The sequence below is a fragment of the Anoplophora glabripennis genome, unplaced genomic scaffold (genome assembly GCF_000390285.2).
Source record: "Anoplophora glabripennis isolate ALB-LARVAE unplaced genomic scaffold, Agla_2.0 scaffold253, whole genome shotgun sequence".
Classification (NCBI taxonomy): domain Eukaryota; kingdom Metazoa; phylum Arthropoda; class Insecta; order Coleoptera; family Cerambycidae; genus Anoplophora; species Anoplophora glabripennis.
The window spans coordinates 336,884-355,248 of NW_019416337.1; the positions used below are offsets into that span (position 1 = coordinate 336,884).

Sequence of the window (18,365 nt, forward strand, 5' to 3'; positions counted from 1 at the left end):
ATTAACGACAAAACTAAAGCACTTGCCTCCAATAACTGGTGAACGCTTTCTCTTGCTTTGTCAGGAAAGTCGCATTTGTGTAACAGAACCTGGCCGTGGTCATTGTATCCTGCGCCGGTTAGCTCTGCTATGTATCCGTCTGAGGTGACAAGTACCGTGGCGGTCATTTCGTTTCTCGTTATCGTTCCTGTCTTATCGGAGCATATCACATTAACACAACCAAGAGTTTCGACGGTAGGCAGCTTTTTTACTATGGCGTTTCTTTTTGCCATTCGCATTACCCCCAATGCTAAAGTTACTGTGACGACGATCGGCAAACCTACAATTAAAAACCACGTTGATTATACTATCGGTTTCATAGACTACGCTATCAGTTAACGTAAGGCTTTGAAGCATACAAACCTTCAGGGATAGCAGCAACAGCCAAACTGACACTTATAGTGAACATTTCCATTATAGGCCTTCCTTGAATCCAACCGACCAGCATAATCAGCCCTATTATCCCAAATGAGTAAATAGAAAGCTGGGTTCCAAGACTATCCATTGATTTCTGTAATGGCGTTTTCGGCGCTTCTTCCTCTAACATCATTTTGAAAACCGAACCAAATTCACTGTTTGTTCCTGTGCTTACGACTATACCCTAAAATTTATTACGTTTGTTTAAAACACGAAATAACATGTTCATTAAAATTGTAAAACTAATTTACTTAAAAAATTATGCATATGTTTATTGCTTCTTACCTTACCATTCCCACACCGTACCAGTGTACCCATAAATGCTATATTAGTGTTTGAGGAATGTGCTCCGTTGGGTCTTATGACGGAGTCAATGTTTTTCTTCGCCGGTTCGGTTTCACCCGTAAATGAACTTTCATCAATGGTGAGATCATTCGTCTCGAATAAACGTATATCTGCCGGTACTCTATCGCCCACATTTAAGAGAACCACATCGCCGGGAACTAACTCTCGTGCGAGGAAACTATCTGCCGTTCCTTCTCTCAGACTAAAACATGAAAAGGAACTTTAATACTACACCTTTTCCAGATGTATTTCAAAAAGAGTGAATTTAGTTTCAGAAACATTTAATTTCAGAAATTATTAATCAAATGTTGATATTTATAAATTTCATTTCATTATACCGATATTTTGGGTCTTAATTTCAGCAAAAAAGCCATATATCATAGGCAAAATATTAAATGTTATAAAAATTACTAATTACTAATATGATATGTTAAAGGTTAGTACGATTAATTCCTTTGTAATAGGTTTTATTAATTAAGCCAGTATAAATAGTTCCATTAATATAGAGCGTATCCTTCTGGACGACCCACGATTTCCCCTCAAATTGCTTTGAATTCTCCATGAATTCTTGTCCCTTGTACACCATAGTTGCCCTGCAGTTACCCTGAATTTTTATTATTTTCTTTATCCACGTGAAGGGCATCCTTAATAGAATATGCCAGATATAGTTTTAGCAATGAAATGTCAGCACTTTTTTATCTCTATATTTTTCTTAGACACTGATTAGTAATATACTAATCAATGGATTTTTTTTATCTTGTAATTATTTTTCATTAAAGATAAATGTAGGATAAAATCATATGTATAGGTATATTAATGAAAATTATCAATGTCTATGTGTTGTCTAGAAGTGTCTAATTATGGTTAAAAGTCATTGATTTCAGATTACTGAAAAAAATATTTAAGTATGTCTCTATGTAATTATACATACAGTGTAGGAAAGTACCAATGGTCTATCTGAAGTTACGTGAGAGCGATAAAGTAAGCCATAGAAATCCATGCGATAGAGAAGGATGACTATAATGAAGGCCTCTCATAGTCACCGCCCGTTTGGCCCTTCCACAAATAAGATCCACTTCTTATTTGTGGAAGGGCGAAATGGGCGTTGACTACTAGACGCCTTCATTATAGCCATCCTTGTCCATCACATGGATTTCTATGGCTTACTTTATCGCTCTCACGTAACTTCTGATAGACCATCGGTACTTTCCTACACTGTATATTAAGATTATGTACAACCACCTAAAATGATTACTCCGACAACTTCTTCATTTTTGACTGTAGAGAAACAATTCCCTATAGTTGTGGTGTAGTTAGAAGTTTTCGAATATTCAATTTTAGAAAAAACAATGGAATATTACGGCTTTTAGGCGTAAGTTAGGAACAATTTCTATAACTCAAAAAAATACTTTAGTTGCGTATCACTAAAATAAATTTAAAATTTGCTCTAGATAATCTGCATTTATTTTCAAAATTTACTAAATTTTAAATTTCTTCAAGCAATAACACAAATACCTGTTTTGATAGAAATAACTGTTTAAAAGGTCCGACATTTCAAAGTATAAGCGATAGATGTTATGAAATATTACAAATACGTCCTCAATATGTAACTTATGTGCCCAGTCTAAGATTAAAATATGAATAAGAAATCTGGAACGACTTAGAAGATATCGCAAAGAACATTATAGTATTAGATTAGAGAGGAATATAGAAGCATTACATTGAAATATTAATGTGAAATATTTAAAATACACCCTCGTGCTCCTGAATTTCTTGAACTTGAACCATGTCTAAGTTTAAAATATGAAAAATATGATATCATCCCCCTTAAAGGATAAAAAATTTATATAAAAAGTAAATTTAGAACCTTGTGTTTCAGAAAATATAGTTTTTCAAAAAACATCAAACGTATTTCAAACATTTCATATAGTGGGTGTTTTTGGGGTAGCCAAAGATGAACACAGACATATTTCTCAGGCTTTTGTTTATTAAATTTTTTTTATAGGAACTTTAGCAAAAAGGTGTAGTTTAATTAGAAATAAATTTATTTAATTTTCATTGAATGATCCAAAAATTCAGATGTCCACAATTGACATCTGTAATATAAAATTGAAATTTATTTTTCCCTCCAATTTAGCAGTAAGTAACAAGTCTATTTTTTTACAGTAAATAAAGTGAAGTGTCACAAAGCGCCTGCATTTTATAAAAATCTCCACCGATAAAGAAAATATGTCAAAAAAACAAGACTCAGGTGTTCTTAGCGACATCTATATTTTAGGTAAGAAATAAGTTTACATTCATCTTTGACTACCCAAACAATCCAACAGCTTCCTAGAATAAAATTGAGTATACTGCAATACAGTTGACGTTTTCTATAGTCTATGCTGTGACCGAATAATACATTATTTTTTAGAATTCAGTTTATGGTTATACAACACATTTTCAGTTGCTTTTTGATTGTCGTGATTCAAGTATGACATATGTTACTTTCTGACGTTATAAAATAAACTATTTCAATAAAATTTACCAATCTATATTACTTAAATTTGAAAGAATTAAAAAGAGTGCTTGGTAAATAACTGATAGCAGATTAAAAATGCAAAGGAAATATAACTTACCAATGACATGATGGTGGAACGAGTTTCGTTAACTCTTGCAACGACTGTTCAGATCGATATTCCTGCACAAATGCTACAGTGACAACTATAACTATAGCTACGGTAATACTGATGGCATCGTCGAACTGAGTCATACAAGCTGAAACTACAGCAGAAGCTAAAAGTAATAAAATTAATGGATTTTTGAATTGTTCTAAGTACTTCTTCCATGGTGGGTCGCCATTTTTTACAGAAAACTCATTATATCTGTAATAAAATGTATAATATTTAACATTACTACGTCTTTATCTATACATGTGCAGGGTCATCGTCACGTAAAAATATTAAATGTGACCGTTTGTAACTTTAACATTGTCTTCATTAGTTTTCCAAGATGAATTCATATAAAAAAAAGGAAAAAAATCATACAAAATTGTCTTCTTGTAATTGAACACCCTGTACATTTGTATATATTCTGTTAGTACGTTACGTTTCCTTAAGAATATACCTTAAGGGGTAAAGCCACTCTAGAATTCTGAATCGATTTTTCGATAAATGGTTTAAATAATGCTTCATTATGTGAAGAATACAGGAAAAAAGTTTTAGGTGCAGAAAAATCGGGAACACGAGTCTTTTCGAGGTGGAGCGCAACCACTTGCAGCATATTGTAATTCGTGAATTTTATTTCCTTGAAAAATTAGTAAATAAATTATATAAATTTCTTTGGTATTTTTAAAGACAACAAAGTTACAGTCGAGTTTATTGTTTTTGCGTCACTGCCCTGTACTTGTATGCAACTGAGTGAAAATGTGTACGAATACTGCTACTACATATTTGTATATAAAATAGTTACCCTGCTATTTTTCGTCTGTCTGTCGCTTCTTGCCAACTTAGTCCTTTCCTTATATCCACTCGTAGTCTGTCTGACACTTCTTCATACCTCAGGCTACTGGCCTCGCTGGCCGTCAGCCACATCGCCTCCTTGTTGTCCTCTGCCTAAAAAAAAAATTATATAAGTAACGATAAGAAATTTTACAAGATTTCTTTCTTGCAAAAATGTACACCTTTTATACAGATTGTCTGATTAAAATTAATCTAAGAGCAATTGCATTGTTGCTAGATTTCTACCAGGGAATTGTTGTTGTTGTTGTTGTTTTACAGTGCTACGATGTGTGTAACCGTAAGAAAGAGTGATACCCAAATAAGTAAAAATAAATAAATATTCTGCTAAAAAAATAAAAATTCCATGTTATATCTCAAAAAGTGACAATCTGGCAACGATACAACTGCGCTCATTGGATGGGATGGAGCATGTCCTTTTATCACTGGATTCCAAATTTGACAATCAGACGACCCTAACATTAGCGGTGCGTCATAAAAAAAAATGTATAAAACAAATATTTTTCAAGTTATAGAGAACAGAAATATAGAAAAATGTAGTTTTTTTTATGAGAAACTATAATATATGAGAAAAGGGGACATCTTTTAGAAAAAAAACATAAATAAATAAACAAGAATAAACATGCTGAATTCTATATCAATTAATTAAATAATTGTTATTGATTTCTTATTAGGCTGTATGTACACATAGACACTGTAAGTGCCTAGATAACATCTAAAGATTATAACGCAGTGTATCCACTACTTAAGAGCGATAAGACATTTAATTTCCATCATATCTAAACATTTAAGTGTCTGAGTGTATCTGCAGCATTAGACATTTAACTGATGTTGAAAAATAGTTTTTTATAATGAGTAATGGTTTAAAAATAATAAAATTAATAAACCAATTTACATTGCCATATTTCCTACATTACTATATACTAACATATAATCATTTTAATCACTTTTAACTATTTAAGTGACTTGCGAATATTGAAAATTCATATCACGTTAGTATTTTAAATAATTATGAAACAAAAAGATATTACACTCATTTTCCTAGTTACATGTATAATTTACAAAGTTGCAAATAGTTACAAAGATATAACATAATATTTAAAACATTTACTTCAGTCGATAATACCCGGCTTTTTATTTAGTGTACATTACTAAACACGTACAAATGCGCTCTACTTAATTTCATTTATTTATAGCCACTTACTACATTTTATGTTAAATAAATTCAAATAAGTAGATACTTTAGTTTTGTAATGTTCTACTTAAACAGATAATTTTATTATCCTTTTAAAATAAACGGTTCAATGAATCACCTTATTAACTTGTGTTAACATAATTATACTGTTGAGGACAGTCGTTTTCTCAATTAAATAAATATGTACAATATAGTTTTTATTGTAATTGAAGCGATGCTAAACCACCCGTAACTGCAAATTAATTATTGAAATCTACTAGAACTCGTCTGATTTCACTGTAATGGATCCCTTGACTATAAGAGAAGTTTAATAAAATTTAGTTCTTCTATTTCACATGTTCAAATAGAATAATAATTACCTATATTACTACTACAATTTAAAAATCTATTAAAAGCTCTTTTGTTATACAGGGTGTTTCAGGATTAAGTCGACAAACTATAAGGAGATATTGCTCATAAAAAAGTAAGACAAAAATCAAGTAAGTATAAATTTTTTCCAGAAACGCTTCATTTTCGAAATATAGGGCGTTAAAGATTTTTAAAATAAATTCGAATTTTTTAAATAACTTCTAAATGAAGAAGGCTATTTAAGCCAAATTTGGCATGACACATCTTCTTATAAGATACCATTTTTCCATAGAAGTAGAAGGCCCGCAAGCAACAAGTGGCGGAGTTATGGGGACTCACTCATTAAATTATAAAAAAAAAATAATACGACCCTACTGAAAATAAAAATGATGCTGTTTTTAGATAGAACAGTTTGTTATTGGCAAAAAGTGTACATTCACTTTTTTTCCTAACTCTTACAGTTTCGTGGCAAAATTGATTTTTCCGAAGGGTGCTTCTGGATTCTGTCGATAAACTTTAGAAAGACGTTCCTCATAAATCCTAAACAAATATAGTACCTATTAAAATTGTTCTTAGTCTCGAGTCTGTGAGAGTCAAATAAGCCTTTTTGTCTCCCCTTCCTTTGGGTTTAACCAATAGTATTAAAATTATTTAGGAAATGCTTCGTTTTTGAGATATAGGGTGTTTTTTTTTTTAGAAAAAAAAAAGATGTTGACGAAAACAATAGAAATATTTAAGTACCTAACATCTAATGTGACTATGTCGTAATGCGACAACGTAACGACCCATGCAATACTCCTAAATTTTTTCAGGCGGTTTGTAGTCACTTCATTTACTTGTGTATTTTTAAATAAAATAAGATGGCAAACAATACATGAAAATTTGGACACGCTTGGACTATTAGCTGTCTTAGATCTTCTAGGGCACGGGTCGGCAAGTAATTTTAGGTGGGGTCCGGATACTTTTGAAAAATTTCAACGAGGTCCAGAAAAAATATTCATATTTCTTACTAATTTTTTATTTTAATTTGGACTCAAATTGAATCTGCTTCCTAACCATTAAGAACTCAAATCAGTCTCACAATTGTAAAGTATTAGAAAAAATCAAACGTAAAAAAATTTTTTTTAATTAATTTATTTGAATAATTTATACTTTAAAAAAATTTTTTGAAAGTATAAATTTTTTTTCTTTAATAATTTAATGAGTCTGAGTCCGCATAACTCCGCCACTGGTTGCTGGTATCTTATAAGAAAATGTGTCTTGCCAAATTTGGCCTCTTCATTTAGAAGTTATTTAAAAAATTCGAATTTTTTTAAAAATCTTTAACGCCCTATATTTCGAAAATGAAGCGTCTCTGAAAAAAAAAATTATACTTGATTTTTTTCTTAGCAATATCCTTAAAGTTTGTCGACTTAATCCTGAAACACCCTGTATATTTATTTCAAATGTCGGTTCGAATTAATTGCTTGCTTTAAATATGTAGTTACAATTATAGGTACAGATTTATCTCTCAATGCTAAGCCGTTAAAATAAACCTGTTTCAATAAACGTGTGAAAAGTTATAGTTTCACCTTTACCTACTTGCCGTATCAATATTTTTGCACAATTTAAAAATAGTAAAATATTTGCTGGAAATATATGCATTCTGATACAATGGTAAGTAAATGAAAGGTCAGATGTGTAGTACAACAGTGACTGACACCTAGATTCCGTTCTTTGATAAAATTCAGCAGATGCATATTCATTTTAGAGGAAGTGGTAACTTTAAAACTAAATTAATCTGGAATCTACTAATCATTCAAAGACAAACATTTTGATGTAAAATATAAAAGAAGCAAAATTAAAAGCATGCTAACAAAAATATCCAATAGGTAGTCAAAAAGTAATATGGATGCAGGTAAGGTACATTTTTAATTTGAAATTCAGGAGAACCTTTTCTTGTTGGGATACTTGAAAGACAAAAAATAAGGAGGTACATGTTAGCCATGAACAGAGGCAAAAAGGAAATAAATTAATTATTACAATATTTATCATATAAGGTGTACCCTTATGAAATGTAAAAATTTTGGGAATCCACAGATAATTTTATGTTGAGCAAAATAGTTCTTACGAAGAGAGGGTAGTATTGAGATCAAAATCAGCCCGATTGGTTGAAAATTCGAGTTTTGGTCAGTTAATGTTGATTTTATAATGGCATATTTGGTCCACAAGGTATTTGCAGAATACTTTTCGGAATAAATTGGAAAATTCAATAAAAAACATGCACAAAATCAAATCAAATCGAACATACCAGCTCCTGAAAGTAAGCTAATATGATTTCGTTAACACAATCATGTTATTTTATTTCTCAATTCCTATTCAATATTCTTTGTCACATGGTTTTAACCGGTAATAAATTTTCTGCATTGTCTCTAATATTTTCCAGTACATCCATTTCATAAAATGTCTGCACACTGACAACCATAATCAATAAACGTCAAAGTATCAATAACTGTCAAAACTGTTAGATAAGTGGTTTAAAATGGACCAAACTTATTTTTCGTTGAAAAAATCCATGTTTAATGTCAAAATGACTGAAAGCTAATGAATAAAAAATTTGGGTTTTTTGGTTTTGTTTGTCTACCTTTCACAAAGATGATATATGTACAATATATATTGTTATTATTTTATTATTAATGTTATTACATAATTACACTTAGTGGTCGAATGCATATCGTGATTGGCCATTTTTCTCAAAAACATTGCATTTTATGAAAAAATATCGAGACAAAAAAGGTTCTAAATTCAATTGCTTTCTAGGGAACTAATGATTTTTAAGAAATTCAAATATCAGTATCAGATTCCACATGTTATAAAAACCCCCGTGTACTAAATTTAGTGATTGTCGTACAACAGAGTTCTGAGATATAAAAAAGACTATTCCTAGGGGCGGATTTCAGGGGGCTGTAACTCCGAAAGAGGCGGCTACTTAGCAAAAATAAAAAATACGGGTCCCCTAAATTTGTTTTAAGACTCTATGACCAAATTTTGTTGCATTAATTTCAGGATACCCTGTATATTGTAAACACGTTATTAATTTTTGTAAAGCCAAATAATTCCTATGAAAATAAAAAATAATAGATGACCTTACTGTTGTAAATACATATTTATTACTGAATTTAATTTTTTTTCTATATTATTATGTTTATTGATGAAAAAGTGAAAAAGGTCGCCTCAAGGTCGAGAAATATTCGAGGTAGGTATATTATGTACCTATATGCAATAAAATTTGGTGATTTCTAATTAGTAATTTTTTTTAAACATTGTTTTTATACAAAATGTGGGAACATAATCTTCCATGCCTAATAAAACAAATTAATAGAGTTTAACTGTGGGAGAATTAAAAGAATTACAAATTAATTTCATTACATAATTTTTCTCTTTATATCCTCGTGATTAGGTTTCACGAATAACTTCAATTATCGTCCTTAATATTCCATGAAGATGTTCAGCTATAACTTCTGTTTTTTTATAAAAAAATTAATAAACAAATTCTGTATCAGCCTATATTAATAATAATAATAATAAAAATTAATTAATTATTAAGCAAAAAAAAAATCCATTGCAATTTCTATAAAGATCTATTAATTTGTTAAAAAATATATATAATTAATTTTTTCTGAATTAATGTAAAACGGGATGATTTGTCCTTTTAAATGAATAATTTATATATGTTTTCCATACGTAAAAAATCACAATAGACTAAAACAATTTATTAGATTCCGGATAAAAAAATTCCAAATGCAATTTTTCAAAAAATGTTTTAAGAGCTGTATGATTAAAAATATAGAATCTATTTTTTACTTATTATGTTAATGACCTAGCTGTACATCTACAAATCATGATATACATATATCTTATTTATTTTGTTGGTAGATGTTTCATTCATATTGTTAAATTAAACTTGTGGAAAAAAAACTTACTTTTAAGGTATTAGCGATCTTCAGATTCTGTTAAAAAATGCTCATAATTATATTCGGCTATCTCAAAAATCGCCCAAATAGTGAAAAGTGAAATAGAATATATATTTTTGAAAGCACATAACTTTTTTTAAAGAATCAAAATTGTACTTGATCTAAATCGATTTATTTTCATCCAAGGAAGCTACCCTTCGTTAGCGGACCTTGTACATCTATAAATCTATAAATTAATTTATTAAAAGTGTTAAGATTTGACTGTGGTAAATATCAACGATACAAGAATGTATTGACCAAATAAGCCTATAAATAGCATTTAGGTTGAGGCTCTAACCTATCACAATTGCTGCGTAAACAAAAAAATTCCCCTAACCATTAATAAACCAAAAACTCACCTTGTCTTCATTTTTCTTCCGACAGAAGCACAGAACTTTCGAACACTGAATCATACCTTCCATCAAACATTAACAGTCAAGGGTTATTTATTAATGACCATTATTTATTATTAGAATATCGGTATTTCTCAAATGAGAAGTAGGAGTACTTGCTAGAGGTTGCGGCGTTTTTACAAATCCAAAAAAAAAAAAGACGAATAAAAAACAGGCAATTATTTGTATTAATTATCGGAAAGAAAAAATGTTTGATTGACTGTTTCCTCGTCGTTACAATTTAACTTTGCCACTGCTCGCTGCCGTTCGCTGCGGTTACATCAACAATAAATAAATTGCTGTACGGACTAGTGAACTCATTAAGTAGATAGGTACAATTATAAACATAACAAACATGTACATATTTCCCAAAATTCAAATAACAGTGATTGTTAATGTCGGAAAGTTAAGGTATAATAACAGATGTTGGAGAAAAGAATTATAAATGAGATAAAATATATCTAATATATTTAAAAAATGCTTATATCAAAAAATAGTATATTCAATTTGTGTTTTTTCACAGCATATGTATGTATAAGCGAATTTAATGGAAATTATATCGGAGTTTACTGAATACGTTTAATATAAATAAAAAAATTAATGTTTATTGAGGAATGTTATATCGACTTATACATTTGCTTACCGGCAAAGTATGACTCATTTTTTCTGATATAAACAGCTGTAAGTTGCTGGAATCAAACAACGCTACAACTAAAATAAGCTGTAGTTAACTTTCAAACAATAAATTATAAAGGTAAGTGCATATTTTTAAGTGACATGACTGTAATTTTTGTGTATACGAAATGATGAGTAATAATTAGTTAAGAAGTATTTAGTCAGCAATTGATTAATGAATATTTTATTATTTCAGTAAGTTATTTTCTTTTACAGTGTGTCCTCAACTGGGGTAACGCACTTTTTACAGGGTTAGTCACTATAATCCGACAACTTATTGCGAGTTTATTATTTAAATTACAAAAAAGTTTTTAATACAAAAGTTTTTAGTTTTTATGAATTTTTATAATACATTATTAGAAAAAACAATTGAGTAATGGAAATCGCTAAATTCCGAAATTGAAATTTTAATTAATATTTCGTTTAACAATAATTTTTGTGACATTCTTGTAAATTAAAAAAAATTAAATATGTATGAAAGATGAATTTTTTCTGGGGTTCAGGGCTATTCTACGCATTCGTAAATATGTTCATTGTTATTTTTTCGTCGAGCTATCCCAGTTAAAAAAAAAAAAGAAGTTTCTACGATGAATAGAAGATATAGCCGAGATATAGCAAAATTTTACTTTTTTCGCGCGCGCCACTCGCTTGGACGAGCTTCCCCCATCACCACGCCCGCCGGACAGTTTACTTAGTAACTACCTTCTCTTTAAAGGGCTCGTGAGTCGCTAATTTTCCACATTTTTCAATGCAATTCACGGGAAATCATAGTTTACGTCGTAAACTTTATTTTGCGAAAAATTCAAGTCTTAATGTTTATAAATAATTGCGCTACGATTTAAAAAAAAATCTTATCTTGGCTCCTGTTGGTCGTAGAGGGTGCTTTAAAAAAAAATTGTATTTTATTTTTTTGCCAGCTATCCATTGAATCTATTTTCGGTAAGGTAGCATAAATAGCAACAATTTTATTCAAATTGTTTATAAACGAAAAACGCACGGTTCTTTAATACACAATTTGAGAATGTTAATGTCAAAAAAACGGTGATATTTTTTAATAGGTCGCTTAATTGCGTCTTTAAGATTACAATGACGCTTTCAGAATCATGTTTGATTGAAAATTAACGTTTGTACAGAGGCTTAAAGTTCATAACTTTTGGAGCCTCCGCTATAAACAAATAGAATTGTGCGAAAACTATTGCACCTACAGCGCCCACTTTTGGCACACTTTTAAAGTATGACAAAACCCTCAACTTGTCATAGGTTTTATAAAATTTTAACAATAAATGCGATAGTTATAAACAAATTAAAAAATGGGCACTTTTCTTGTTTTTTTGCAATAACTTTTTTGTTTATTAACCGATTTTAATTTAACCAGTCTCATTTTGTAGATAATTTTACTCCCTATAAGCTGTCTGAGAGTCACTTTTCGCTAAAATTGATGGTTTTCCCTGCAAAGTGAAAAAACCGTTTTCCTCACTTATTTGTTTAAATAGAAAAGTTAGCTAATAAAATTTTTTGACTCACGAGATGAGAGATGTCTTGTTCCTTTAGACAATTTTACAATAATATCGTGGATAGGAATTTTTTCGAGTTTGTCTTTTTTTTTTCGCTAATTTTCCTGGTCAAATATACAGCCCTAATATATATACAGGGTGTCTCATTTTAAATTACGCACCTGAATATCTCGTCAGAGAAGCCATCAATCCGAATAACCCCTACGAAAGTTGTTGGGTTCGAAGGAGAATATCAGATGGTGACCCTCAATTTGACCTTGACTTTAACATTCAAGGCCATTTGAAGGTCAAATCTAATTTTTTAAATAGGAACTTCTATTTTTTACCCCGGATTAAGAAAGAGTGCAAAATTTTGCGTTTAGATAGGTACCTACTTTAGATTTTTGTAAAAATTGCAAATACCAATAAATCTCGAGATACCAGATAATTCATTAGTTATAAAACTGATGACGTAGATACTATGTATTACCCCACGTCGACGTATTGATAATAAATACTTTTACTTGAAAAATCAGCAAAAGAACATAAGTGTTATTAAATTCTCAAATAATAACTTTTATTATTGTATTACACCTTCTAAAATAAATTCATAAACAACAAACTTTTATCGCCGCTAACCAATCTACATCTACTTCGAATAAGATCTGATATATCTCTTTGAAGTTTTTATCTGAGTTAAATTAATATTTAAAACTAGTACGATGGGTATTTTGAAACATATTTTTTTGTATCACTTGAACTGATCTAAAACTATAAAAAAAGATTAATCTTATTGCTGCATAAATCTTGACAAAGACTACTTCAGATGTTATACAGAGAATTGCAAATATAACAGAAATGAAGCTCAGATGTGGAAATAAAGATTTTAAAGCATGTTTCTTTTAAGAAATAGAATTTCTTCTAAATATTTTGAGATTTATATAAAAATCGGTTCAAATATCAGATAAAAATGTCAAAGCAGAGTAAACAAATAAAGGTTTCCAAACTAAAACAATTAAAAGGTTTTAAAGAACGAATTGAATTGAAAACTTAGGTAAAATTATCCATAATATTCAATGCACGAGTGGTATTTTATTAGAAAATTATGTGAATCAATAAACTTAATTTATTGATCTCATGCGATTGTCACTTAATATCACGTTGCCACTTGTCACACACAACTACTGTAAACCGTTAGCAAAAGCAGGAGGTAAATAAAAATCGATTAACAAAAATAACAAGTTACCGAAATGTCAATTCAATAAAAACCCATTTACAACTAGACACACATAAGGCTTTTTTTCGCGAGTGAAGTCGTATGTTGTAGTATGTGTAGTATGAGTGAATATTACGTTTTTGCGAGAATAGTCAGTCATTTAAACTACTATGTGACGTCACAAGTTTAGATCAAATGACTGAACTCTTCACCCTTCAGCTGAATATTCTGTTGGTATATTCAACTAGTATTGTCAGCTGGTAACTTAACCTTTTTCTTTTTGACATTTTGTTTGAATGAGTATAAAAATCGTTCAGCAAAATGATGGATTCTGATATGGTTGTGGAAGTGGCCAGTTTAAATTTAAACTCTAGAGGCACAGATGTTTTAGTAAACATAGACGTTGAAACAGCAAATATTTTACTTGATGGTGAGATTAATTTTTTATTTGGGACATATTTGCAATCCACTTTGCTTCAGGATTATCCTCTTTTTTTTTGTGACCTAGGCCAGAGATAATATTGGTGGAATCATTTGTAATTCAAGTCTTTTTCGTATGAATTACATAAAAAGCCGACCTAACCTTCCATTCTCTTACGATAACGATTATGTCGAATATTCGCATATCTTGCAACGTCAGAATCTACATACTTTTCACGCTTTTTAAATTTGCCACTTAAAAATATTCCAAAGAAAGCATTGATATATTCCTTCAGTTTTATTTGAAGCAAATACATATATTATATAGTGAGATATAACACCAATTCCCACAACACTAGATTACTGGAAGCAATAAATGATGACAAATTATGGTTACTGGTTAGAAGTTAAAACCCATATGTCAAAGTCGTCAAAGTACATACTACATATCACTGAATAGTGAATATATACATTTTCGCCATCTGTTCAGGTTAGACAAGGTTAGATTAGAAATAAGATTAAAAGAGATAGAAACAGTAACTACAAGTCAGACGTATTCACCAATATTCACTCGCGAAAAAAAGCCTATACTTCCATGAAGAAGTAGTAGGGAAAATGAAAAACCGTGATCGCAAAGACATTGTGTTTCTTTACTTTCAACTTCAGCTTCAAGAAACATAATTTCTGAGAAACTTCTAGTAGTAGAATTATAAATTTTAATAATCATATTTTCAACTGCCAAAATTTTAATGGTTAAGTTTATATTCTAATACTGTTAGATATATTAATAAAAGTTACAAATTGCATTTAGTTGTTTATTGAAGACCGAAAATTTTGCACTAGTGCAGAATTCTGCACTAATGCAAATAATGGATAATTTGCACTAGCGCATAATTGTTGCCTAATTTCAATGTTTCAAGGCAACAATAAAAACACGTAATTTCTTTGTTCAAATGTTAAATTGTGTAACTGTATTTTGTTAATGTTAATGTTAATAAATTTTGAGTCGCCATCGTTTACCTTTCAGAAGACATACAATTAGGTAATAGGCATTTTAATTTTTTTCTACAAAAGCCATCACCATTATTTGAGAATATATTTAAACCATTAGGTATTTTTTTTAGGAATTACTAAAGTCAGTTTTTAACATCAATGATTAATAAACTATCTATTTTCGTATACAACCGATCAGGTGATTTTTGGCATTTTATCATTTAAGGAAATCTACATTTTATACATATTTTGATAAGGATAAAAGATAATAACAATTTATGACACGTGGATAATTAACATTTTTATGATTATAATCCTAAAAACAATTTTTCAGATTGATATTTGAAAAGGAATAGAGATAAACAGCCCCATGAAGTAAGCAATAAATTTTTGAGTTAAGGTTCCATTTTAAAAGAAAATGGAGGGGAATTTAAATATCTGAAATCACAACAAAAAGTCCAAAATTTTATTCAAAATAAACGGAATGCAATAGAAGCAATAAATTATCTATCTTAAATATTGGTAAATGACGGGAATATGTCAAAAATTCGTGGATATATTAAAAAAAATTGAGAAACTATAAAATCACGGAGGTTGGACATGATTAAACATTGCACAAGAATGAATAGAATCCCAGAAAAGTTTAACATGCAATATAGCTACAAATATGACTAATATGATAACATAGTGAGACTAATACTTTGCTATGTCCAAAGGGAATAAACCACTATGATACATTTTATTTAAAATGTAGGTAGGAAGGTAGGTATGTATATTCAGAAACAATATTTCGAAATAATCGGTGCGCTTATATTAACAATAACAATGCATAATTATTTAATCAATTATTTAACTACCTCTGTATATTGTATATTACTATAGTACTATTGTGTATTGTAAGTTTTATATAATGCATAATGAACAATATAAACCTGGGTGAAAACAGTGGTCTCTGTATATAATATTATGCAGTGCATGTATTGATCTGTAATACAAAACTACATAAACAGAAATGTAGGCCAGACATTAACTATTCTCGTTACATCGATTTACCGACAAAAATACAAATATTCGCCTGGTACTATTATATTTACTAAAAACCTTGACATCGCGGTTCTTCAAATTACTACATCCTAGTGCTGCTAATGCAAAAACACCGGATGTCTATTAAACACATTAATCGGTATAAATACAGATCATTCGGTATGTTTTCTCACATATTTTATCTATAGCACATTTTTAAAACGTAACTGATAACTAACCGAGAATTAAACATTCATTATCATTAGGTCAGCCGCTTCTGTTTTGTATCTTTTTTCATATTTTTTAAAGCTCAGCCATCTGTAGCAGGATTATGGCACTTAAAAGTAAAAAGTAAGGTTATTTGTGCATATACAAGGCTTGTCTATGTTTCGGGAATATAGAACAAAAAATGAAATTAATGATAGTATATGGCTTTATTGTTTTTCAAAATATTCTTCGTAATAATAATGTAGTTTTGCATGAGCTTTTTCAAAATCTGGATTGCAAAATTATTATGCAAAATCTATAGAACCGATTTTGATGAAATTTGGTGTGATGATTTTACATAACATGAATATTTCTTGAGCGAAATATGAAGATCCTATACCCAACTTAAAGACCCCACAAAAACTACCTAAAAAGTAATGTTTTTTAACCCCAATTTTGGCGATTTTTTCGATTTTTACAATAATAATCATGATTCATTCGATTTGTAACTAGTCATATTTTATAAAATTTAACTACAAACATTTTTTTCCTCTTTCAATTTCGCCTAAAATCAACTCTTGAAAAGATACATAATTAAATAGGAAGAAAAATATGACATTTTCGAATTTTTTTAACATATTGTGCCGCCAAAAGTTAAGTTCAAGTTTTTTTTATGCGCATAGAAAAATTTTTCGTTTCTAGTGATATTTTAATGCCAAAAAACCAAAAATCTCCGTGGATATACGATTCACTCAAATATGGACTCTTTGAAACAGATACCGTCTGGATTATGTAAAATTATTACTTTCTCATATCATAAATTATTAATGTTGCGGTTAATTAAAGGAAGCTTCAAACGATTGAAATAACTGGTTATTCGGAATGTTTGGAATTGTTAAAGGCAAACTTTAACAAAACAACCCCACAAATACTGTACCTTAAACTTTCTTATTAACGATATACACATTTTATGCAATATCCCCTCACAATCTATCTAATGCGTGAAAAAAAATCTATTTTTTAAAAATACCTAATTTATAACAAAAAAATTAAAAGAAAAAAATTCAATTTATAAGCCATTTACACACAATGATTATTAGCAATTGATGGAATCGTCATCAAATGGGGGTTGAATTTGTTGAAGATGCCTATTTGTTGCTACTACTATTTAACTACTTTATAATTCCTTGAGTTGTTTACACCATTTAATCCAAGCGTGAAAACAATGATATATTTTTTTAATTATTGCAAGAAAAATGCAGTGTTATTGAAGCTGTGCAACACAAGATATAGTAATGTGAAAAAGAATTAAAATTAAGAGGTCATTATTTTTATTCTTTATCTCGGTTATTTTTGACATTTTTATTACATATTGCAAACATAGTTGAAACTGGTTAAAATGATAATTTAATAGTAATAAGTAATCTATAATGTTGTCAACCGATTAAATCAAATCATAATAATTTATGGTTTAATTGTGTTGTGACTAATCTTGTTTGTGGTATTTTGAGAATTTAAAACTAGTTTTATAAACGGAATTTCCTTAAAATATTTTTTTAGTAAAATAATTTAAATTTTCCACCAGCAAACAACTTACCCATCTATAGTTTTATTCTTTCTTTTGGTGTTTTGTTATTATTTTTTTTATTAATATTTTTGAAATCATAACAAATGACAAGTTCACTACATTGCGCGATAATCCCACTAAAAAAACTTGAATAGCAACACTTTGAAGGTATATCAGAATGTCAAGTTAACTAGTTAGGTAAAACAAGGAGTTCTAGAAGTATACTCTACTTTCTGGCGATAAATTACAAGATGGATGTAGACGACATACGGTTTTAACAAAACGGTGCCATATGCCATACAGCATACAGTCCAAGAAACAATTCAATTACTGCACGAATCATTTCCTGGTCGTGTAATTTCTCGTTTTGGCCGTCCAGATCATGCGATTAACGCCTTTAGAGTTTCTTCTTTGGGGTTTTTACAAAATTTACAATTTTTAATAAAAAACTTGTGTTTTCTATCAAAATTACTTCTTGCCTGAATCCTGAGATCCTATATATGGTGCTATAGAAAACACTTCGGTGTAAAACAGAAGATACAGAAG

At 29.6% G+C, this 18,365-nt stretch overlaps 1 protein-coding gene across 3 annotated transcripts in view; it reads right to left on the bottom strand.

Moving 5' to 3' along the window:
* The window catches only part of LOC108912987 (calcium-transporting ATPase type 2C member 1), a 47,016-nt gene that overhangs the window by 8,398 nt on the left and 20,253 nt on the right, over window positions 1-18,365 (bottom strand). For 2 of the 3 annotated variants that reach the window (XM_018718424.2, XM_018718426.2), the window contains exons 2-6: window positions 4,252-4,394; window positions 3,420-3,665; window positions 742-1,003; window positions 403-640; window positions 27-319 (exon numbers count right to left, since the gene is read on the bottom strand). In XM_018718424.2, coding sequence (XP_018573940.1) covers window positions 27-319; window positions 403-640; window positions 742-1,003; window positions 3,420-3,665; window positions 4,252-4,394 — 1,182 coding nt within the window. Of the gene's footprint in view, window positions 1-26; window positions 320-402; window positions 641-741; window positions 1,004-3,419; window positions 3,666-4,251; window positions 4,395-10,192; window positions 10,379-18,365 lie in introns of those variants that run through there. The other variant, XM_018718425.2, reaches the window with a different exon arrangement.